This window comes from Parasteatoda tepidariorum, chromosome 10 (assembly GCF_043381705.1).
Source record: "Parasteatoda tepidariorum isolate YZ-2023 chromosome 10, CAS_Ptep_4.0, whole genome shotgun sequence".
Taxonomy (NCBI): Eukaryota; Metazoa; Arthropoda; class Arachnida; order Araneae; family Theridiidae; genus Parasteatoda; species Parasteatoda tepidariorum.
The window spans coordinates 78857247-78882740 of record NC_092213.1 but is presented as its reverse complement, the minus strand read 5'-3'; the positions used below and the strand labels follow the sequence as shown (position 1 = coordinate 78882740).

Sequence of the window (25494 nt, the reverse complement as noted above, 5' to 3'; positions counted from 1 at the left end):
TAAAATGTATCAATCTATTTCTTAATGCCTATATTTTATGCGAATTTCTATTCTGATGAAAAAGTCACTGTAAAAAATGCTATCAGTGCAGCTTTGAAAATATGTTTTACATTAAAATAAGTTGAATTTCAAAACATTTTATTTCAGCACAAAATCATTTGTTTATAAAGAGAGGACAATTTCTTCTCTTAAGCTAAGGACTGAACAAGTTTTTTTTTGCTCAAACGGCTTGATCAGAACACCTAGTGGCGAGATCTAAAATCTCCTATTCAGGAACTGACCCAGTGTTTCATCCAATAGTGTCTTAGATGTAAGATGTGTCTTGCAAAAATTTTCTGAAACAGCAATATCTTTTCTTTTTTTAATGTAAAGAGATATTGAAGCATTTATTTTAATATACTTTTTTATCTTATAGATGTACCCTCTAAATAAATCTTTACTTAAATATTTTTGATTTAGGCTTATGCTGTTCAAAATGAATTGATCGTAGAAAACTTTAAAGTCAAAGGAGAAAAGAGAAGATTTGTATGCGATTTTTCAATTGACTTAATTTTAGTGAGTACAATGTTTTCTTTATAATATTTTTTTTGTTGATAAAATGAAATTTTAATAATTATATTTGAATTTAGAAAATTAAGTGTCTTCTAATATTTGTTATCAGGGCTGGCATTTCATCAGGAAGAAATCTGTTTTTTCCAGGACAAGGGAAGAAACTATTAAAAAAAAAAATCAGCAGAAACTGCACAAAATGACCAATACAATTGTTTAGCAATGATAAGCAATTTAAGAATAGTTCAAATTTAAACAAATTAAATTTAATTTAGTAACAGAAGGTTTGAAAAAAGTTTTAAATTTTTTTTTATTTTTAAAAATGATTCTTATTTGTTATTATTTTTTTAGGGAGAAATTTTAAATCTCTATATCAAATTGTTTAGCAGTTTATTTGATTATTTGTATTAACAGTATTTGATTATAAAAAGTTAGTATGCTTTTTGAATTAAGAACACAATGTGTACTTTTTAATGTCTATAATAAGTACATACCTATTAATTCAATGGTGTAAATAATATTTAATAATATTATTTTAACAGTTCTTTAATTATAAATTTAGATTTTCCTTAATTAATGTAAAATTTTATAAAATTAGTTATTTTAATTCTTTTACTAAATTCATAAATGAAAATTTCCTGTTTCCATTTATTTAAAAATGATACGTCCCGCAGTGAACTGTTCATTAAGACACGGTTCCCAGCAGATCACCGAAGTCAAGCATCACTGGCTGCGGTCAGTGTGCGGGTGGGTGACCACTTGGATCAGTCTGCGTAGGGACCGAGGGTGTGCGGTATTGGTCCTCATTAAACTGTGCTACCGTAAAGTGCTCGACTAGCCTGTGATAAAAATAACAGGCTGTTCCGATATAGCATGTTTAAAATATTAGGTGGTAGTTTTATTAATAATAAGTTGTTAAGACACAGAAGTAGAACCGCAAGAGGGGGGGGGGCTAGCGGTGGACTATCAATAATTTTATATTTTTAAAAAATTTTTTTATTTTTTTTTTTATTTAAACTTTAGAAAGGCTATTTTTTATTAAGAAATTTAAGACTCCCTAAATGTATTTTAACAATATAATTGCAGAATAATCATTTTCTTAGGAGTGAAATAAAAAAAAGCATTTAATGATTTACTTCGGACGCAAAATAATTTTAAAGAAACGAAATTTAAGTACTATTATTAATGTATGATTGGAATCAATATTTAAATTTAAGTTTATAGAACGAAATTTGATTTTATTGGAGCTAAATTTTATGACTTCTATTGCAGCTCTTTTATTTTTTTAGGCAAAGGAAACACAGCAATTGAGACTTACCATGATTTCACATATACGTTACAAAACTTATCGTATGGTACTCACGTACCGCAGTGGACTGATCGTTAAGACACGGTTCCCATCAGATCACTGAAGTCGGCTGCAGTCTGTGTGTGCGGGTGGTTGACCACTCGGATCAGTCTGCGTAGGGACCGTGGGTGTGCGGTATGGGTCCTCGATAAACTGTTCTACCGTAAAGTGTTCAAATTCGCGTGCAGGTCGTCGGGCTACCGAAGCGGGGTGCCATCCCCTCCGCAGAGGATCAAAATTGTGATGGCATGTCTTCGGATCATCCTCAGGGATGCTTCCCAAACCGTCGCCAATAGCCCATTGTGCAGCTCTAGTCCGACGTAAATTATAACAACAACAACAAAATGATACTTTAAATAGCTCAAAAATTTATACTTTTATTTAAACTGGATTGCAATTATAAACTGTTTAAATTTTTTATACTTATTTTTTGAAAAATAGTTCTTTTCTTTTCTTTGACTTGAGTTGAAAGAAACATATTTCTTATGGGGCAGTTTTTTTTCTTCTATGGAAGAAAGTTGCTATCCTTGTTGGTAGGGCACTGGGACCATGTCCAGGAATTTGTGGGTTCGATTCCCGCCGACCAAAGTCTCCCTGTGTAGTAAATGGTGACTGATGCACGTTAAATATGTCAAGCCCCAAAGTCCCTCATGTTCCCATAGCCGATCAATACCTCTGGGGGTACTGATCCAGGAGTTCCCTTTCCTCTGGATTGGTTCAAAATTACAAGGCTACAGAGTTGAACATTAGTAGTTGCAAACCCAAAATTGGGTTTGCTGTTCAACGACGAATATAAAATTAAAAAAAAATATCCTTGTTGGTTTGATTTTATCATTGATCTCTTATCTTTTTTTTTTGTTATTTTTGACTGCATTAACTTAATTATTGATGTTTAAATTTTTTTGTTTATAATCTGTTCAAGTTTTAATTTTTTTTTTCACTTACGAGTTTTATTTATTATTTTTTTAAATTTATTTTTACATTTTTGGGGGAATTGAATGATTGCATCGGTTTTTTGGGACTTTTTTATGGCTTTTTTTTAAGCTCCGTTAAATAAATAAATTTATATCCTCATATATGCCTAAAAATGTAATTTTGCAAACATTGTACTGCTCAGAATAGAAAAACAATTTGCTCCAATCTGCTACAAAAACCAAATTTATTTGCTTCAAAACGCATTTTTTCTGCTCAGAAATGGTTATGCTGCTGTTCCATTCTTGCAACTATTTAATTTTCTAAACCATTTTTTTCCATGATTAAAATAAAGTATGTTTTAAGTTTTTTCAATTCCTGCTATTAGGTCGGGATAGCCTGATTTGTAAGGCACTGAGCCCTCTTCCACGCTCACACTTTCCCTATATATATATTTATAGGTCTTCAAATTTTCAATAGTTAATACAATACTTTTTGTTCATCCTCTCAAGTTCAAATACATTTTTTCAAGCTTTTAGTGGATGACATTTGTTGTTAATACAGTTTTTTGAGTTATGGATTCATTAATTAAATTTAATAAATTAATTTTAGTTTGTCTAGTTTAATTAATGTTGTTTGTTTAGTTTAATTAATTAATTTTAGTTGCCTTATTAATTTCAAATGTGATATGTAATTTTAGAAATAAATATTTTGCTGTAAACTTGGTTATTTATGTTTGTTTTAATGATTTTTTCCCTTCATTTTATATAGTGGTCACCTGATTCAGATTTAATAACTTGCTGCATGTTAAAACAGAATCTCATACAAGTATGAAATTTATATTGATTTTGTTTTGAATGTATTTAATGCATCTCAGTACTTTCTTGCTTTTAAAATCCAAAGTAGCATTAGGCTATTAAATTTCAGTATTTAACTATAATTTGTAAATCCCATTTTAAATCAGTATAAGAGATTTATTCTTGTAAAACTGCTGAAATTTAAGAATTAATCCTTCCTATAGTCTGTAGTTTTAGCATTTATCCTATATTCCACAGTTTAAAATTTTTTAAAGCACATTGTTTAATTTCAATTTTTAAAATTAGTCTGTGAACTAATCTTATCTTTCTATGTCACATTATTTAATTACTAAAATTAATAGATTATATTCTTGGTTTGAATTGTTGACATTTCAAGCTATCAAGATTTCATTAAATATTTAAAAAAATTCGGTTGCAAAATGTGTTAAATAAACATCTGCAATTATAAAAGAATATTAAATTTAATTTTATTGTAAATATTTCTGCCATGCGCCACTTTACTTCAAAACTGCGAAATCCCCCTTTTTTTCCATCTGATTTTTCTTAAATTAACGATTCTGCAAAAATTGATTTTTGAGCTGGGGAACTATCAACAAATTGTATAAAAGTGATTCAAGTACTTTATCTATTCTAACTGAAATGTTGTTTCTGTAAACACATCCCAATTATAAATTTCCAATAATAATTCCAATAGAGATTTTGATAAGTAATGATATTTTGAAACAATTAACAGTAGAATTTTACAATTTGAACTGAATTAACTCAAATTATTTAAAAGGAAAACTATGTTTTTTTTCTTCCAAACTTCATATTTTATTTAATTTAATAATTCTTTTAGACTGTAATTATTATAGCTTAATTCGTAATTTTGAAATTTAGTTTCTAAAGTTGTCTTGCCTTGCAAATTTAAGCTTTTTTTTTTATTTTTAGAAATTGTTGTGGCTGTCGGTTTTAACTTAAAACATAATATTATTTTTATACATTTTGAAGTATGAGTTTCGCATGGATTTATCTCTTTATTACCGAGTATTTAGTATGATATGTTTCCAAATGTATTTTATTTGTCTTTTATTTATCTTGCTACAAATATAATGTTTTATAGGTATGGAGTCTATCCGATCCTAGCTGGAGATGTAAGATTAACGAAAATGCTATTAATATAGCGCACATTTCTTGGGCTCCAGATAACAGACATTTAATAGTTCTTAGTGAATTTAATGTGAGGATATTTCTCTTTGTTTTATTAGTTGTATTTTCATTTTTTGTTTCGATTTAAAGCAAATTAAAACAAGTTTATAATTAGTTTTTGTACAATGAGTTTATTTTTCTTCTAAAAATGCTATTAATTCAATCTTCATGGTTGTAGAATAATTGTGATGTTTATATCATAGCACGTTTCAAAGTATTGAATTCTTGGTGCTAAATATGTATCTCAACTTTGTTACTTTACTGTCCCCTGTGTTACTGACATGTATTTTTTACACCAAAAAAGACAAAAATACTTTCATTTAAGGATGACAAGAAATATTCAACATGTAATTGGTATCAGTAATAAATTCTATAAATTTCTCAAATCAATGTATTTTTTATGAAATTACGCAAACTTTTAAGTTGTAAAAATATTAAAATAGTAACGCAGGGGACATAATTTGCTTACTTAGTGACAGATATACAGGCATAAAAAAAAACTTTACCTGTAGTAAAGAACATTCACATCATAACAAGTGTTACCAGTGAAAAATTGCTCATTTTTCTATTTAAAAATCGCTGCTAAAGCTTGATTTTGATTTTTGAATAAGTAATTAACCACCTTAGATGCATTTTGGTTAAATTTTTTTTTTCTTTTTAATTTCCCATTTATCAAAAGTGATCTGTATTTTTGGAATGATCCATATACAAATTACTAATTTATTGTTATTTCCTAGTGTAAATCATCTCCTAATTTTAGTTGCCATTACACATAATATGTTAGTATAATTAAAAATATGTTAGTATAATTAATTTTAAAAAGTAATTATAGTTTGAAAGCTTGCATATTTTTGGGCTGCTGGCTTTCAGAAATTTTTATTTTTTATAGACCTTTTGTATAAACAATGCCATAATACATTATACTATTTTTAAATAAAGGGATTTTTTCAGAAGATACAAAATAACCTCCCTTCCTCTGTATAAAAAGGGCTTTAAAAACTAGTAAAGCAATTTCCATTAATGCTAAAAAAAATAATTGCAGTTAATGTATGGAAAAAAGCAATCTTGCACTAGTAATATATAAATATTGTACTTGTAATGTATTGTAATTGATGTAATATATTGCAATTTAAATTTATTTGAAAATGTAAAATTCACAAATTATAACTTAAAGCAAAAGCTTTTTTTCAATAATTATCTTTAATTTTTTTTGTCTTGTTCAAAACTGGGAAGATGCATTTTGTTATATTTTATTTATAACAAATATGTAACCTTTAGCCTAATACCTAACCTAATATTTAACCTTTTAACTTGTTATTATCAGCAAAATATTAAAAGTAACTGCTGAAAAAATAACTTCTTAAAGAAGTTTTGGGAATAATTCTGTAATTTTATAGATGTTTTAGGTATTTGATTTTTTTAAAAAACTTCAAATGTTTATTTTTCAGTTTAAAATCACAATTTGGTCACTTGCTTTATCAAAATCTACTGTAATAGCAAATCCAAAATGTGTCAAGAACTGTTATGCCTTTTCAAAGTGTTCCAAGTACATGGCTGTTGTTGAGAGAAAGGATTTTATGGATTTCATTGGCATTTATTCCTGTGATAATTTTCAGCATTTAAAGGTAAAAAATATTCCATATAACCACATCCATATTCCATATAACCACCTAAATATTACCTTATAATATCTCAGAGAATATTGCTTAACAGTACCTTATGTTTAGAATTGTTACCCTAATGGGTAATCGTAATCTTTATTATTAATATTATTATTAAGATATGAAGTAATAATTAGTTGTTATTCAATTTTTAGATTATTTTCTCTTGGGAAATACACTGCTGGCTTTTATATTTTTATTAGAATTGTTTAAAAATACCATATGCTTAGAATTGTCTCTCTGATAAGTAATCATTTTATTTTATTATGATATAAAATAATAATAAATTTTATTATTATGTAAATCAGGGTGTGTAGTGTTTTTAAAAAATGCTTAAAGGTACTTATTTTTTATTTAAATTTTTTAACAGCCCTTAAAGGTGCTTTTTTATTCGGGGCTTGTAAAAAGTGCTGAATTTCCTATCTTTTAAAAATAGATTTTTTTTCTTTGCCATGTTGATTGTTCTTCTTATTACAAAAAACTTTCACAATCTTCTTTGCAATATTTATCAGAAACTAGTTATTTTTATCATGATTATGTAAAGTTTTTTTTGAATATTTTTGAATTTTATTGATTTTGTGCTTATAAATTAATGAATAAATAATAGAAAAAAAAATCATTTTAATTGATAGAAAAACACTATCACTTTAAATGATAGAAAAAAATTTTTTTTATTACTGCACTGCTCCTAATTATGAATTTTTTTTTTGAAAAGTGATTAAAAATATTTTTTGAGTGCTTAAAAAGTACTTAAAAGGTGGTTATTTTTTGTTGAAAAATCTGGCTATGCACCCTGACTGATTAGCTATTTAATCTATCTATTATTTTCACTCATGGAACAAATATTTTTTTAGGAATTTTCTATAGATTGTGAAAATGCTGGGGAAGTTTATTTTTCACCAGTTGAACTTGTTATTGCAATTGTTGCAGCCTTTTCAGAAGTGAGTTGTGATATCAGCCTGCATTACTTTTATTTTGCACCATTAATATTCTGAAGAGAATATTCAGACAAGTGAGCAAACCCTTCAGAGTCCCTTTAAGCATTCATTTTATACCATTATTAATTATGCTTTAAAATATTTTTTTCCCTCTTTTGAATTTGCACATAAAAAATTTATTTCCCTCTTTTGAATTTGCACATAAAAAAATTTATTATAAAATTTATAAACATTAAATGCTTAAAATTTCATTTATTTTAAAGTTTAAAATCAATTATCTTATTTTTTATTAACATATAAAAAGGAAATTTGCTGCAGTTATGCAATTCTGCATTTAGATAATTTTTAGAGTGAACTGCAATATATTAATGAAGACAGAAGTTTTGGTGCTTATCGAAAAAATAATAAAGAGATAAGAAAATAAGAGATATAGCTAAATAAGATAAGATATCCAAACTATTTATTATTCATGTTTCTTCTTCTTCTTCTACAAGTTGTGAGTTACGGTTGAAGAAACTTGAAACAAGCTCAAATCAAGCATCTAAAATTCGATCATAATAATGCTTTATTTCTCATGCTATTTTCATTCTCTCTTTCCTCTAATATTTTCAAAATCTTGCCTAGCAACCTGACCTTGATATTGGTATGTGTTTTTCAAATTTCAATTTCAATTTGTGCAGTGTATGTTAAAAAATAATGAGCTCTTTTGCTGCTAATTGCTTGTCAATACTTTTTGGTAAAACTAACGGCTAACATTTATTTCAAAGAGATTGTTTGGTCTTTACAGTAATAAAGGCTTAACAAAAAAGTTGCATAGTTTCTTTAGATATACCTATTTTTACATCTAAAGAATTGTCTCTATAATTAAAGAAAGTTTATGATTTAAAAAAACCTTTATTTATATTTTTTTATACATTTTTTTCATGAACTTAATTATTTTTAATGATATTTACCAAAAGTTATATTTCATTTTAATGTAATTTCTTTTTCTCAGTATTTCTTTAACTTACAAATTAATTTAGGTGAAATATTTTTAGCATTAGAATTCTCAAGTAGCCTATCCTTCTCCTAAGCAGATAATTTTCTTGGTCCAGAGGATGTTTGCTTTACTTAGGTTGCACTGCTTTACTTAGCTTGCTAAGCTTTACTTAGTTACTAATACAAATACTGAACTTCGACTTATATAAATATTAAATTTTTTTGATGTACTTTTCAAAGTGTATCTTTATATTAGAGCTATTTTTTTTAAACATATTGTGTAGCGTTTTTAGAAAATGCTTAAAGGTGCTTATTTTTTCGACATTCGAGTATTAAAAACCCTTAAAGGTGCTTTTTTCATTGGGTGTTTTTAAAAAGTGCTTAATTTTCCCTTTTCAAACAGGATATTTTTTTCTTCACCATGTCAATTTTCACCACGTATTATGTGAAAGTGTGCTTTTCACCTTGTTCTATTTAACATTTTCACAATTCATTCAACCATAATCTATTTCTGCGAACGTCGGTCCATAGCCAGGGTTCGTGCGGTCCTAAAATGTCCTAAAAAAGTGCTAAAATTTTTTCCCAACTTTTTTAGGGCCTAAAAAGTGATAAATTTTCTTCTGAGTGCTAAAAAAGTGCTAAATATTTTTTTATTTCGGCGTTTCGAAAATTTTTTTGAGCGATTGGTTTCGCGCCATTTTCGGATTGTTGCTAATCCCGTAGAGGATGCGACGTTGCATTGAGTTCTTGTAGAAGGGGTTGAGAAACCGGGTAAAAACTGCATGGGGTAAGGGAGATAAAAAGAAGAATGGAATGGAATGCAATTCTTTATCGTCCACGGCAAGGTCGAAGGTCATCCATGTAGGTGATTGTCATTCCGTGTAGTTTAATTCNTTGTGCTTAAAAACAGCAAAAAATAAAGAAATAAATTCTACCCAATGCCTTTGCCTTAAGTCTAAAGAATAAAAATGATTGTAAAATAATCGTTTTTGCACCAAAAAATTTTAAAGGTTATTTTTTTTTACATTGTGCTAGTTCTAATTGTTCAGTTTCATACTGCTCTCTAGTATAACTCATAACTTCACCTTAAAATTGTGTAACACTTTATTTGTAAATTTTTAACATAATGTACAGATTAATTATGTAATTTTTACTTCATGAAACACTTTATTTGTATATTTTTAATATCATGCATAGATTAATTATGTTATTTTTATTTTACATCAAGTGCTAATTTTTTTTTTTAGTCATAAAAAAGTGCTAAAAAAGTCCTAAATTTTTTTTGAAACAATTGAGCAAGAACCCTGATAGCATATGAAAGCTGCAATCATTTTACATGGTTGATCAAATATTTGCGAGTCCGCATGTGCGTCTAATGAGGTGGGTTGGGTGAGATTATTTCACTCTCATGTGCAACTCTGCTACATTTTGCAAGATATTCTCAATTTCAGGCTTCATTTTCTGCCCTCTGATATCGAACCTAAAAATCTCTTAATCATTTTATAATGGCTAATATAATCAAGAAAAAGAGTTCTTTGTCAGAAACTAGCTATTTTATCATGCTCATGTAAAGTCTTTGAATATTATTTTGCATTTTGTTAATGTATATAGTGCTTATTTTTTTGTTGAAAGATTTGGCTATGCACGCACCCTGTTTTAATTGGAACTAAATGGTCTTTTTTCTCAAAATTTTATTTAATATTTAAATAAATATCATTTTAGGTTCTTTTATTTATGTTTATTTTTACCATTGTATTATTGTTATTAATTAGTTTTATTTTGTGTGCATTTGCAGTATAAAGTGTTGTTTTATACTATCGATGGGAGACTCATTAACAGTTTTACAAAAGCAGATGCCTCACTTGGCATCACTTCCTTTTCTTGGAGTGCCCAAAGCTTTTACATTTTTGTAGGAGATTACTTAGAAAGAGTAAGTTAATTTTGACTGACTGATAGCTTATAAATTTTTACTTAATTTAACTAGAACTTAGATCATTTTGAATCCATTAGGACTTGATCTGTATCAAATAATTTAATAACCAGGGAGTTAAATAGCTGTCAAATGCTTATTTCCTTAATGATACTAAGATACTAACTGATTAAACTTGAAAGTGAATAGTTTTTATAATCATTCAATTCAATAAACATAACAGCAACATTAAGTTTATGTAATTCTTTTTTCTTCTCCTGAATTTCCTGATAGCTCTGTAAGACTTAAGTCTTTTTAGTTTCAAAAATAAAGAGCAGAGTGAATGATTGAGCCAACTAATGTTCGTGCGATTTTGAGCAAATGAGCTTTAAATTTATGTGTTGCCCTTTCTTGTGTAAGAGTAAATAAAGATTTTGCGATACTTTTACTTCTTACGCGCTAGCTTCTAATTGGAAAATTCTTTAAAGCCGTAATATTCATTTTTGTTCTCAGCCTTTGCTCTATTGGCAGTTTAATATGCTACTGAAATGGAGGTTTCCTAAGCTTGCTGTTCTGTTTGCTTCATGGCAGAATCGCAGTGATACGGCAACATTGTTACTGAGTTCTTGCAGAAAGATATTTCTTTTGAAAAGTGAAGGATTTTTTTTTGCAGAAATTTACACCTAAAATTTGAATCATGCAGTTAGATAATAGCTTTTTGGCGCACTCCAATTACGTTGATAACATCGTAAATCGATATAATGTTGCAATTGTATTTTCGGCAGTTATTGATATTGATTTTTACATGGTTTTTAAATATCCCGATATACTATTTTAAACAATATGGTAAATTTGAATCGTGCATTTGAGTATTTACTTTTTTAAACAATGATTCTTTTACTTTTTTGGCTGTTATTGCTAATGATTTCTCCATAGTTTTTAAATCCGATAATTAGTACACGGTATTGTTTAGTACATCAACCTAATCTCAAAATGAAACATGCATTTGAGTAACCCCTTTTTGGGAAGTCTAATTCACTTTGATTTTGTCTTTCTTTCAGCAATTACTACTACGGATTTCATAATTTTTAATTATTATGCGAAGAAGGAAATAATTAGTGCGCTCCCCTCTAACAAAATGCGAGAATATCACCCATAATATTTGAATAAAAAAGTATTAAATGTTTAATTAAAAAAAGTTATATATAGTTTTTTTTGTAAACACAGTACTTTTGTTATTTTAAATTAGTAACATATATGTTTGTTATTTCTGAAAGTTTTTTTGTAGAAAAATATTACTGCTAGAGAGTTTAGTTGCAGATAGCTCGAAAAAATTTTGCCACAAGGTCTGTTTGCTGCTCAAAGTGATCGAAATATTTAAATAATTAGACCTTATTAAAGTTGAAAAATAAATAAAGTTGTATTAAAATTTGAGAAGAATTGTTTAAGTAATTAATAATGTCACAAATTAAGCTCTTTGATATTATTCACAAACATTGTCTTATGTGACTAAATTTATGATTTCTGTTTCTTTTAAAAAGTTTTGAAAAGTGAATTTAAATTAAAAATAGTTAAGATCTATCTTATCCCTGTATTATATAACATTTTGCAAAGTTATGTTTGAAGACTTTAAATGCATATATATTTCATTCAGTTATACCAGTTGCTTTTTGTTGACCTGTTGTATAAGCCAACCCTCTATTTTTAAATGCGTGATAGTAAATTTATAGCATGTCAGGTGCTTAAGTTGACCACTAAAAAAAAACAAAAAAAAACACACAAATATAAAAATTTTTGAAATTAAAAAAACTTTAAAAAAAATTATTGAGATTTCAAATTGTACCAAGATAAAAATATTTCACATCAAAAATGCTTACAAAGAAAGGTAACTCCCACACTGCTCTTATAGACACCGCGTGTTAAATGATACTAGTCACATTACAAAATGTAGATTCAAATGTTATGGCAAATATTTATTTAAAAAAGTAGAATTTCAAATTCTTTGGATGGGGGTCAAGTCGTTTTTTTGTGGGACACAGCAGAGGAGGAGGATGTAGCATGCATTGCAGATTGAAATCTGTATGACAACACTGCTATATCGTTATTGAATCTCACGCATTTGACGTTCTGTGACTTGTAGCTTTATGATATACTTTAAAATTTTTCATTGTGTTATATTTTTTGAAATACTCTCAAATGAATTATCTTAACTTAGCTTTTTTTTAATTTTCTTCTGAGCACAATTTAAAGTATTGTTTCTGAAAAAACTTTAATATCTAAAGGCAGTTTGATGAGAGGAATTGCAAAATTAATTGTATATAAGATATTGGAAATAGTTTTTGAAAGAGGAAAATTATTATAAGGTTATTCATATCTACCTCATTGTTCATAATACATCAATATTTCACAGTCAACGAATGTTTGACTTGATTACCGGTGTGTCAGTCGATTTCCTGATTTTTGTAAAATTTTAAGAGTCTGACTTGCAATTTGATATGCACAGTAATAATTTTTGTTAAAATAACTCTTGTTGTTATTTATACCTACTCATAATTTTATTTGTTTTCAAAATTTGGTAACAGGATGTAATACAACATGTTATGTTTGTAATACCCAGATTTTAATTTTTATAAATTTTTTAAACTTGGGAAGGTTATTATAAATTTAAAATGAGAAATTTTTTTGTTTTTGATTTTCAAAATTTTTTTTTAAAGTGTTAGATTTTTTTTATTGATTTATGTACATTTTAATTCTGCAAACATTACATTCATGAATGCTGAAATTGCTCTGTAGAGCTTTTTGTTTTTAAGCATCAAATCTGTTTTTGTTTTCATTCATTCATATTCTTTTAGAACAAAAATTTGGCTATATTAGTTATTTAATGTCTCTCTTTCATAGATTTCTATTTTAAGTGGAAAAAATTATAATGAAATTAGCACTCTAAATCTTCCAGAATCAATTCAGTCTTCTAAAACAGTAAGTTATCAAGCTTTATTTTTATTTTTGTACTAAATGTAAAGGACATACCTGCCAAATGTCCTGTTTTTTAATGAAGACTCCTGTATTTTACGACTATTTCCTATTTACACATATATTTTCAAATTTCTCTGTATTCGTTGAAGAGATTTAAAAGAAATTATTTTGGCACTAAAATAACTGTAGATGGCAAAAATGCTTCTCTTATTCCTCAATAGAGGTTGCTACTGCCAGTACTGATGTCGAGTGTTAATAGTTTAAGTAGTTATAAATAATGTTTTAAAAAAATCTTCTTTAGATTAAGATTTATATACATATTTTTTACTTAGCTAAATGTAAGGGCTTATATTATTTCCAAATTTGAATTCTCTTTTTGGCTTACATGATTACACATATTGCTTCAAATTTTTACTCTTAGCCTAAAAAGTGCCGCTAGTAAAATCTCTGTTATTTTTTTTCTCCAATGTTGGCAGGTATGGAATCAACAAGTACATGTGTAGATTCCTAAATATCCTACATTAAGTCCATAACAACACACTTGGTTATTCAACACATAGATGGCTACGCGTTTTTGAAATTCTTAAAAAGTTAATCTTCTAATTAATAAATATCTGGTAATTACAGTTGTAGTGTTGAAAAAAATATTCAGTAGTAAGGGAATGTAATTTATTTATTATGATTGTTGCAATCTAATGTTAAAGTCTAAGTGAACTTTATGTTGTTTTTAATTGTTCAGTTTGAAATAGTTTTCACATTCTACACAATTTACAGTTGGCTGATGTAGAATTGTTTTTTAACTAAGAAAGTCTTAATACAGTAGAGGATTTTTATAACACAATGGTATAAACCGGAATTCTTCATAAATCACATTAGCTTTGTTGTTGTAAACAATCAAATTTGCAGATAAGAAATTCCTATAACTTTTTACATTATTTGTTTGTATGAATAGGTAAAAATTTGCTAAGAAATTAAAATTTCAAAAGCTAAGCAAACTAAAATTGATCAATTTATTTGTCGCTAGTTCTAATACTCCTGAAAACCTCAGTTTTTTTTCTATAAGAATAAATATTTAAGTCCAAATTTTCAAATTTGGTTTTATATAAAATAAAACATATTAACATAAATTTTAAGTTACAAATTATTTTATGTATAGTAGTTTGTAACCTCTGCTAATTTTGAAAACTAATTATAAGTGTCTTACAAAAAATGGGGCAACAGTCTTAAAGTTAGGTTTTTACAGTTTATTTTAAGAAATATTTTTATGTCGCATTTAGAATTAATTATTTTTCCACTTTATTGATAGACTGTTTATCGAATCATGGAAATGTCTTGTAATGAAGAAAGCGTGCTTAGAGATACTGCAGAGAAGTGGGAATTTTGTAGGTTTTATATAGTTTAAAAATTTTTATTTTGTCATTCCTTTGTTAAGCTATCAACTGTTGCATGTACTTACTTACATATATATAGTTTCTCAGTTTATTATTTGTCTTTTTCATTTTCAGAAATTCATGTAACTTTCCTTATGTTTATAAATTTTATTTTTAATAGAATTAATGGTTATCTGAAATATTTCCTTTTAACCCTTTAGATTGCCATTTATTTCTAGTAAAGGTAAATTAAAGAATTTTTGGAATTGACATTCATATCAGAATAGTAATTGATATAAGATAAGAAAAACTCATTTTGCTCATAAAATATTAATTAAAATTGTATGCCTTTTTTTGTGGTAAGTATATTTAACACCACCTATTATGAACTTATTGTCTTTTATTTTTCTTTATTTATGAAATAAATTTTATAAATGCTGCAAACTTCAGAAGGAATTATGCATTTTATAACTTTTATACGTTTTCTTATGCTAAAAAATGGTTGCCAATACACAGCTAGAAAGCTGAAGTTATTAACAAATGGAAACCTAAATTAAAAGTGGTGGAAAAGTTAACATGGACTTTACAAATTGGTGATAAGTATACTTACCCTGGCTTTAGAAAAGGATAACTGGATATTTGTTTTTCTCTGTAAGTTTCAGATTAAATTGAATTTCCAATTTTTAGATCTGTACCTTCATGAAACAAAAAATTTGGCTTAGCTACATCAAGTATTAGTGATAATTAGAATAACTCATATCATAAAAATGGGGTAAAAGTCTCAATTATATTTTAAGTTTGCAATATAAGAAATTACAAAATTTTGTATTCGAAATTAATTAATAGATATCAAGTTTGAAAAAAAAAAAAAAAACCATATGAGGAGGCTCTGCCTTCTGCTCTTCACAAAATCCCAAAGTCTCATTGTGACTTGATCTCTACTAACTTTGCTCACTAACTAGATATCAGAACTAATAACTTATGAAAAATGGCAACTTCCATAATACTTAGCTTTTTTATTGTGACTATGTTTCATTTAATGAAAAATTTTGGTTAAGTTTTTAAGCAATGAAAGCACTTTCAAATAAAATAAATTAGTACATTTCTAGTTTATTTTGAAAATGGAATGCTGTTTAAGTTTGTTGTGTATTATAGCCAATTCTGGATTTGTACCAATGAACTCCCGTTTCAAAATTTACTCCTATACTTATGACATTCTATGTAGCTTCTTGTGTTTATTGAGTACATTACACATAAGGAAAGTTAGAGTCAGCATATATTAATTTGAACTCAATTTAGATTCTATCTATTTTCTAGAAATATGCCATTGTTTTTAATTGAGTACAGATCACAAATCTCATATATTTTAATTGTATTTTAGTTTTTTTTTCTTTTGTTTTAGAAATCTTAAAATTGTATGAATTATTTAAACAAAATGTTTAAGATTTGAACATGAAATGTTTTATAAATTTAACAGAAAGGTTTTCTTTTTTTTAAAAAAAGCAGGCATTCTTTCAGGTTTATCTTTTTTCTTTTATTTTCTTTCTTCCTTTATTTATTTTTATTTTTTTAGAAATCCAGCATTGTAAACAAATTTTGCATAGTTTTTTATTCTTCGTTTTAAATAAAAAAAATAAGAAAATAAACTAATGTTCTCATATCATGCAGGACTTCTTAAAGTTATTTTCTCCTTTATTTCATACCATGTAATATTTATATACAAAATTTAAAAAAAAAGTGTGATCCAGACTTTACTAAGTTAATGAATAATTTAATATAATAAAAAATAAATAGGAAATTGGTATTAATTTAAAAAAAAATCTTAAAAAAATTATAACATTTCTTGCGTGTACTAAAAGGGGGGAAAGAAATTTATCAATCATTAAAGCATCAAGCTCATATTTTTTACTTTCTTCCTTATTTCAACCTTTACTATATTAGGTTTTTTGAATTATGTAAGAGCTCACATAATGCAAATTCACATAAGATATGTGAGCTTGCTGCTATACAACTAAGAGCAAATATTTCCGTTTTATATAACTTTAATAAAAAAAGATGTAAAATTATAAATCCCAACTTTATTATCCCCACCTCATAATCGCTATTTAAAAGTATGAATATTAATTAAAATTTACTTTGATTGTGCTTGCTGTCCAACCAGCATTCTAGAATGTTTTTTTTTAAAGTTCAAAACGTTTCAGGGATCCCTGTTCTATGCGAACAATAGTACATCAGTTAAAAATAACTGCTTCATTTGTTTAAGCAATTTTTATACACAAAAAGGGAACAATATAGATCTAGTTCTTCTTTTTTGTCACTACAGCCTAAAACAGGCTGTATGATCATCGCAGTCAGCTTCCTACTTCGTTGTCGATTCCAAGCCACTGTTCTCCAAACAGATTTAGATCAGTGTGTTTAAAATCTGTTGTAAGTTTGACAATTTTTATTATGAATGAAAAAAACACACATTAATATGCTATTAATTTGAAATCAATTTTATTTCCAAACAACTTTAATTGTATTTTGTTTTCATAGATATTTTAAGCAAAGTATTGGAATAAAATTTCAGTTTAAATCTTGTTTCAGATGCAGTCGATGGTGAAAGACCAGTATCCATACCCCAGTTTCATCTAAGCAAGAAAGGGAATCATAAGGCTTCTAAAACTGGAATTAATTTACTTGTTGTCAGTCCAGATGAGCAACATGTAGCCATTGTAAGTTGTAAGTAAATATATCTATTACTTTTTAATCAAATGATTTGTGTGTTAGTAGCTTGTTGTTTTGATTTCACATGTACTTTATTAACTTTAAGTTTGTTCTTAAATCTTTATAAGTTATTTTTAAGTAATATTGTGCTTTTTTAACTTATAAATTTAATATTTATATCAAGCCTTAAGTAACTTCACTTAACTGGGACTGCTTTATCAAGTCTTAATTATATATACATATTCAGGCTATATATATATAACATATTCATATTCTACATATAGTCAAAGGAGATTCACACATAATATTTATTCATTTTAATATTAATTAAGTTCCACTATCTCTGGGGAAATGCACGAAAAATTAGTGTTCTGCTTTTTATAATAATGGTTTTTAGGAAATACAAGAGTCAAGATTCTTCATTATGTCATAACAACACTGTTCTAAAGGAATAAATTATATTTTTAAATAATTTTTTTCATTGAGGTCACATTACCTTCTTAAGGGAAAAACGTTTTATGATAATCAATATATATATATATATATATATACACAGTAGGGAACCGATTATCCGGAACGATCGGGACCATCGCTATTCCGGATAACTGATTTTTCCGGTTTTCTGAATTGCTACAAAAAGCCGTTTTTTTTTATTGTTAAACCCAACTAAAAAAAAAAATTTTGGAAATAATCTTAAAAAGAAGAAAAAACGATGAAGTAATACACTAATGATTATTTCTAAAATGATGGTAAGGTAAACATCTTTCAAAAAAGAAAGAAAAATCCAAAAATCTTATGAGGAAAAAATTTTTTTTTTTTTAAAAAAAATGACGGGAAAATTTATTGAATTTCGATCCGGTTTTTTGGTTTTCTGATTTCCGGATAACGGGTTCTGTGCTGTATATATATATATATATATACTTACTCACACACACTTAAAGTTTACAAACAAAATTAAATTTATATTTTATGCTTTGAATGATTTGGCCATTACACCTACACTTCTTAATTCAGCTTAAAATATTCATAATGTTAATATTATCTATTGAATCTATTTTTAAGAATGTCTAAAATCCTAATGATTCTCTCACTTTTAGGTTCAGCTCCCAATGTCATTTTCATCTTCAATATGAAATTATTTTCACTCTCTGATATACTTATTCAAAATGAAAAAATAAAAGGTAATTTCTAAAATTTTTTTACATGTTTGTATACTGAGTGAGTCTTTTAGTGGTTCCTTTTTGATAATGCAATCAAATAAACACATTAAAAATTTTCCAAATGTTATTCTTTCATCAGAAAAAACAAACCTTCCAAATACGAAGCTTTAATTTCAATAAAAAATACTTTTTAGTGCTGTATCAAATTTTGTTTTTTACTGAAAATTGTTTATTAATAGGAAAATTCATATATATATAAAGCATCTGATTAGTATGATTTAGGCAAATAGATCAAACCAGATCTAATAAAACTGTTACTTAGCTTTTGAAAAGTGGTGAATCAAATATTATTTGTTAATATTTTAACCTGTTCTGGTCTACTTTTTTTACAGAGTTATTTGAAATATAATTATTAAATAAATATTATTAAATAATTATTATTAAATAAAAAAATGTTTTGTGGTAACTATGAACTGGTTACAAAATTCTCCTTTTGTTGTATATTAAGATTGTAAGTAAGTAAATCAGTTTATACTCCATTATTGTTTTAGGTGTGACTTGGCATCCAAGAAAACCGATTTTGGCTTTCTTTTCTGGTTGTAGCCATTTGGATTTGTGGACTCCAACGTGCTGCCTTCGAATGATCTCACCTTTTGTTGGTTGGTAGATTTTATTTATACAAAGATTATTTGTTTCCAAAGAATATTAAAATTTTGACACAAAATAATTTTATCCATTTTTATAAATAACATTAAATGGAATTGATGAGTGAAATAATATAGACAAATTAGATCAGTAAATAAAAAATAAAAAAAATCTATATTTTTTATCTTCTACTATTATTACAGTCTTGTCTGTCTTCATTTTTTCAGTTATAGATTGAAAAATAAAATAAATCATTTAAAATTATGTTGTTTTAATTATAATAAAATGCAAAATTTGAACAGAATTGGTAAACAATTCTTAAGGAAATTTTTTTTTTAAAATGTGACTTTTTAAAATTTTTTTGGACTTTTTGATTAATATGTTAGAATTTTGCTTCTATTCTTGTCTTTTAACATGTATAAAATTTAAACAGGCTTGACAAAATAGCTTTTAAGTAAATGAAAATTGAAAAATTTGGTATTTGTTGAAATTTTATTAGTCAAAAATTATTTTATTGATTTTGTTTGAAATTTGTGTTTTGTCTTTTAAACTACCATAGTTTAAAATGATGTAAAAATTTGTGTACCTTACGATTAAAAATTTTTTTGGCAATTAATTAAAATCTGAGAATTAAGTTATAATTAATAATAATAATAAATTACATAATAATTAAAAAATTTGAAAGAAATTAATCAAGTAAATAATAATATATATAAAATTTAAAAAAAAGTAATTTAAAATTTCATTTCTCAAAAATTTTTCAACCCACTTCATTCAAATTTTGGTTTTTGACATTTAAATTTGGGCAAATGTGTGATGTGACAAGATATGTAAATTGATAATTACAAAATTAAACAATGGAAAATGCTAGATAATAATATTTTACTTGAAATCCTTTACGGTAAATGAGTTTTAAACAAAATGTGCAAAAAATAAATATAAGATTGTGCAATCCAAACTTTGCTTCCAATCTAGAAATTAATTCGACAATATTTTCTAGATTGCATCTACCAGATTAAATTTTGAGAGTTTGGAATTCAAATCCATTAGAAAAAAAGGTTTGCTTTTTATAAAAATGAAATTTTTTAGGCTGATTTTCAAATCTAATCAATATTTAAAATTATTTAGTTAGCACCTTTCAGGTCAAACCTTCCAAACATAAAGTTTGACATTTAGTACTAAAATATTCCATTATTAGAAGTAAAGATATGGAAATATAATTGACTAACTTGTAGCAGAAAGTAAAAAATAATTATTTTATTGTTTAATTAATGTAAAATTTAGCTTTTTGTATAAACAAATTTTGGTTTTCAATAATCTTAATTAGTAGAAATTTTTTTTGCTTTATGAATCATGTGTTTTTTAAAAACTATCTTACATAGTAACTTTTTTATATTTGCTAATTGTTATGTTTTTATTAAATTAATTTACAATAAATAATAGTATTTTGAATTTTATTTTTCTGTCATTTATAATATTGGTGCATTTTTTTATTTATCAGCTTAAAACAATAAAGTGTGTATTTCCTTTTATCTACATAACTATTTAAAGAATGCATGCAAAAGCTTCATTATGAAACAAATCCCTCATTGAACTGAATTCATGTTAATTGTATTTCCAAAATAAAAATACCCTTTTTAAGTTTTTATGATGTTTTAAAACTCAGGGGGGGGGGAAATTAGTTCATTTCCTTATGTACTATTGTATTTAAACTCTAACTAACCTTTAAACTCTATATCCAAGTGATCAATTAAAGATGTATTGGTCTTTAGCTCCTGTAGGGCAGTTGGTTAAGGTGTCACTAACACTGCTGGTAGAAAAGGGGGGGGGGTTGTGAGTTCAATCCTCGAAATAGACTTAATCAGCGTATATGTGCATCAAAGTGCACATTAAATCTGTTGACTTGGCATAACTACCAATCCTGCTGGAGTTTTCAGTAGACTACTGGATTTTGCCAGTTTCTCCTGGTTTTTGTACATTTTAGAAGATTCCATAAAATAGAGTAAGTTGCATGAAAAAATCCCTATTGAAATAGATTTTTCATACATATTATTACTTGCTTGAATATTTAAATAAGTATTACTAATACATAATGAAGCAAACCTCATTTATAGAAATCAGTTCAAAACTTTTTTTGTTCTAAAATGTTCAGTTTATTTTTATTCAGAACTCTCTTTTTAAGTTAATTAAAAAATCTTTTTAACTATCTTTGATGAATTAAATGCCTATTAATATTCAAAATTATTAGTAGACATAATACATAACATTTCAAGTATGTTTAATGTCAATCATAATTGGAAAATATTGCAGTTTTTCTATTTTGATGACTATAAAAATTCCCTATGTGTGTGGTGATGTTCAGTTCATCACCACACACATTAAGATAAGAATAAAAATGAATAACAATTAAAAATAATATACTCTTAAGTAAGAGAACAAGATCATTAGAATGATCACTAATTGCAAGGTGTTAAAACTATTTATTTAAAGTTGATCATTTAAGATATTTAGAGTTACAAATTTTGTTCCAGGAAGGCATTCACACTAATTAATAATAGGTACATAAAATGAATTTACATGAAATTATACATTATGAAGCTGCACTGCTACAATATAAAATAAATAAAAAAATAATTAAGGGGTGATAGAAAATCTTATAATATAACTTAGCTGTTGAGGATCCTCATATTTTTTTTGNAAACCTTCCAAATACGAAACTTTAATTTCAATAAAAAATACTTTTTAGTGCTGTATCAAATTTTGTTTTTTACTGAAAATTGTTTATTAAAAGGAAAATTCATATATATATAAAGCATCTGATTAGTATGATTTAGGCAAATAGATCAAACCAGATCTAGTAAAACAGTTACTTAGCTTTAGAAAAGTGGTGAATCAAATATTATTTGTTAATATTTTAACCTGTTCTGGTATAGTTTTTTTACAGAGTTATTTGAAATATAATTGTTAAATAATTATTATTAAATAAAAAAATGTTTTGTGTTAACTATGAACTGGATTGTTCAAAAAGTTGGCAGCGTTACAAAATTCTCCTATTGTTGAATATTAAGATTCTAAGTAAGTAAATAAGTTTATACTTCATTATTGTTTTAGGTGTGACTTGGCATCCAAGAAAACCGATTTTGGCTTTCTTTTCTGGATGTAGCCATTTGGATTTGTGGACTCCAACTTGCTGCGTTCGAATGATCTCCCCTTTCGTTGGTTGGTAGATTTTATTTATACAAAGATTATTTCTTTCCAAAGAATATTAAAATTTTGATGCAAAATATTTTATTCATTTTTATAAACAACATTAACTGGAATTGATGAGTGAAATAATATAGACAAATTAGATCAGTAAATATAAAATTAAAAAAAATCTATATTTTTTATCTTCTACTATTATTGCAGTCTTGTCTGTCTTCATTTTTTCAGTTATAGATTGAAAAATAAAATAAATAATTTAAAATTATGTTGTTTTAATTATAATAAAGTGCAAAATTCGAACAGAGTTGGTAAACAATTCTTAAGGAAAAAAAATTGAAAAATGTGACTTTTTAAAAATTTTTTGGACTTAACTATTTGATTAATATGTTAGAATTTTGCTTCTGTTCTTGTCTTATAACATGTATAAAATTTAAACGGGCTTGACAAAATAGCTTTTAAGTAAATGAAAATTGAAAAATTTGATATTTGTTGAAATTTTATTAGTCAATTGTTGAAATTTTATTTTATTGATTTTGTTTGAAATTTGTGTTTTGTCTTTTAAACTAACATAGTTTAAAATTATGTAAAAATTTGTGTACCTTACGATTAAATTTTTTTTTGGCTATTAATTAAAATCTGAGAATTAAGTTATAATTTATAATAATAATAATAAATTGCATAATAATAATAAATTACATAATAATTAAAATTTGAAAGAAATTAATCAAAAAAAAATATATATATATATAAAATTTAAAAAAAAGTCATTGAAAATTTCATTTCTCAAAAATTTTTCAACCCACTTCATTCAAATTTTGGTTTCTGACATTTAAATTTGGGCAAATGTGTGATGTGACAAAATATGTAAATTGATAATTACAAAATTAAACAATGGAAAATGCTAGATAATAATATTTTACTTGAAATCCTTTACGGCAAATGAGTTTTAAACAAAATATGCAAAAAATAAATATAGGATTGTGCGATCCAAACTTTGCTTGCAATCTAGACGAAACTAATAAGACAATATTTTCTAGATTGCATCTACCAGATTGTATTTTGAGAGTTTGGAATTCAAATCCATTAGAAAAAAAGTCTTGCTTTTTATAAAAATGAAACTTCAAATCTAATCAATAGTTAAAATTATTTAGTTAGATAGTTATTAAGTTAGATACTTAGTTGTTTAGCTATTAAAATTATTTCAGGTCAAATCTTCCAAACATAAAGTTTGACATTTAGTTCTAAAATATTCTATTATTGAAGTAAAGTTATTGAAATATTGCTATTTTATATAATTGACTGACTTGTAGCAGAAAGTAAAAAATAATTATTTCATTGTTTAATTAATGTAAAATTAAGTTTTGTATAAACAAATTTTGGTTTTCAATATTCTTAATTAGTAGAAAATTTTTTCGCTTTATGAATCATGTGTTTTTTAAAAACTATCTTACATTGTAATTGTTTATGTTTTTATTAAATTAATTTACAATAAATAGTAGTATTTTGAATTTTATTTTTCTGTTATTTATAATTTTGGTGCATTTTTTTATTTATCAGCTTAAAACAATAAAATGTGTATAACCTTGTAACTACATAACTATTTGAAGAATGCATGCAAAAGTTTCATTATGAAACAAATCCCTCATTGAGCTGAATTCATGTTAAATGTATTTCCAAACTAAAAATACCCTTTTTAAATTTTCATGATGTTTTAAAACTCAGGGGGAAAAAATGAGTTAATTTCCTTATGTACTATTGTATTTAAACTCTAACTAACCTTTAAACTCTATATCCAAGTAATCAATTAGAGATGTATCTGTCTTTAGCTCCTGTAAGGCAGTTGGTTAAAGTATCACTAACACTGCTGGTGGAAAATGGGGGGTTGTGAGTTCGATCTTTGAAGTAGACTTAATCAACGTATATGTTCATGAAAGTGCACATAAAACCTGTTGACTTTGCATAACTGCAAACCCAACTGGATTTTGCCAGTTTCTCCTGGTCTAATTAAAATTCTCCTGGTTTTTGTACATTTTAGAAAATTCCCTAAAATTGAGTAAGTTTCCTGAAAAAATCCCTATTGAAATAGAATTTTTGTACAAATTTTTGCTTGCTTAAATATTTAAATAAGTATTACTAATATATAATGAAGCAAACCTCATTTATAGAAATCAGTTCATAACTGTTTTTATTCTAAAATGTTCAGTTTATTTTTTATTCAGAACTCTCTTATTAAGTTAATTAAAATATCTTTTAACTATCTTTGATGAATTAAATGCATACTAATATTTAAAATTATGATTAAACATAATACATAACATTTCAAGTATGTTTAATGTCAATCATAATTGGAAAATATTGCAGTTTTTGTATTTTGATGACTATAAAATTCCGTAAAATTCCCTATGTGTAAAATATTTAGTACATTATGCAATGATTATATCGTTACATTTATATTATTTCGTAAAATCTACTGGAATTTTTCCTATACATGTTGGCAGCTATGACTTAGTTGTTGAAGTGAATAAAGTTTGGAAAGAGGGCTTCCAGTTTAGGCATTGTCTGACCAGAGTCAAAATTACACAGTATTCCTGCAACGGTTGTTTAAAGATAGTGGTGGTGTTTTGGCTGGGTAGTGTGTGTATTTGTCTTTAACATAGCAATTTTTATTTTTCCAGATGAATTGCTGATCAAAAATATTAAATGGTCTACTACTGGTGAATCAATTATTTTGAATGGAAAACAATGCTCTACACTTTTAACATTGCCTTTATTTTCTTGACGCAACAATGAATTTTGTAAAACTTTGTTGTATTTATAAAAGAAAAACATGTATGAAGTAAGTGCCAGAAATACTTGTAAATATGTATATTGAATTAAAATATTTATTTAGCTTTTCATTTTTGTTTTCAGCTTCTGTTTCTTTCTTACTTAATCATGACACAACTTTGCAGAGTATTATTACATAGCCACATATTATGTTGAGTATTATCACATATGCCACCCTTAAAAGGTGGCTTTACAGTTTTGCGCAAGCAGCCATATGTCATGAGAGACACTAAAATATCTCTGACTTATCTGAATATCAGTGATTTAAATGCAATAATTCTACTGTATAAGTGCAATAGCTTTAGACAT

At 26.2% G+C, this 25494-nt stretch overlaps 1 protein-coding gene across 6 annotated transcripts; it reads left to right on the top strand.

Annotated features, from left to right (window-relative positions):
• Window positions 1–459: 459 nt before the first annotated feature.
• LOC107448856 (WD repeat-containing protein WRAP73) lies at window positions 460–25256 on the top strand (the record flags this gene model as incomplete). 6 transcript variants are annotated; one of them, XM_043046065.2, is given in 12 exon segments in its annotated part: window positions 460–555; window positions 3581–3637; window positions 4730–4846; window positions 6264–6440; window positions 7331–7417; window positions 10188–10322; window positions 13200–13277; window positions 14581–14656; window positions 17231–17365; window positions 18448–18531; window positions 22267–22374; window positions 25035–25256. In XM_043046065.2, coding segments are annotated over 12 exon segments (1254 nt in total), but the record flags the coding sequence as incomplete, so codon positions are not given.
• Window positions 25257–25494: the final 238 nt, after the last annotated feature.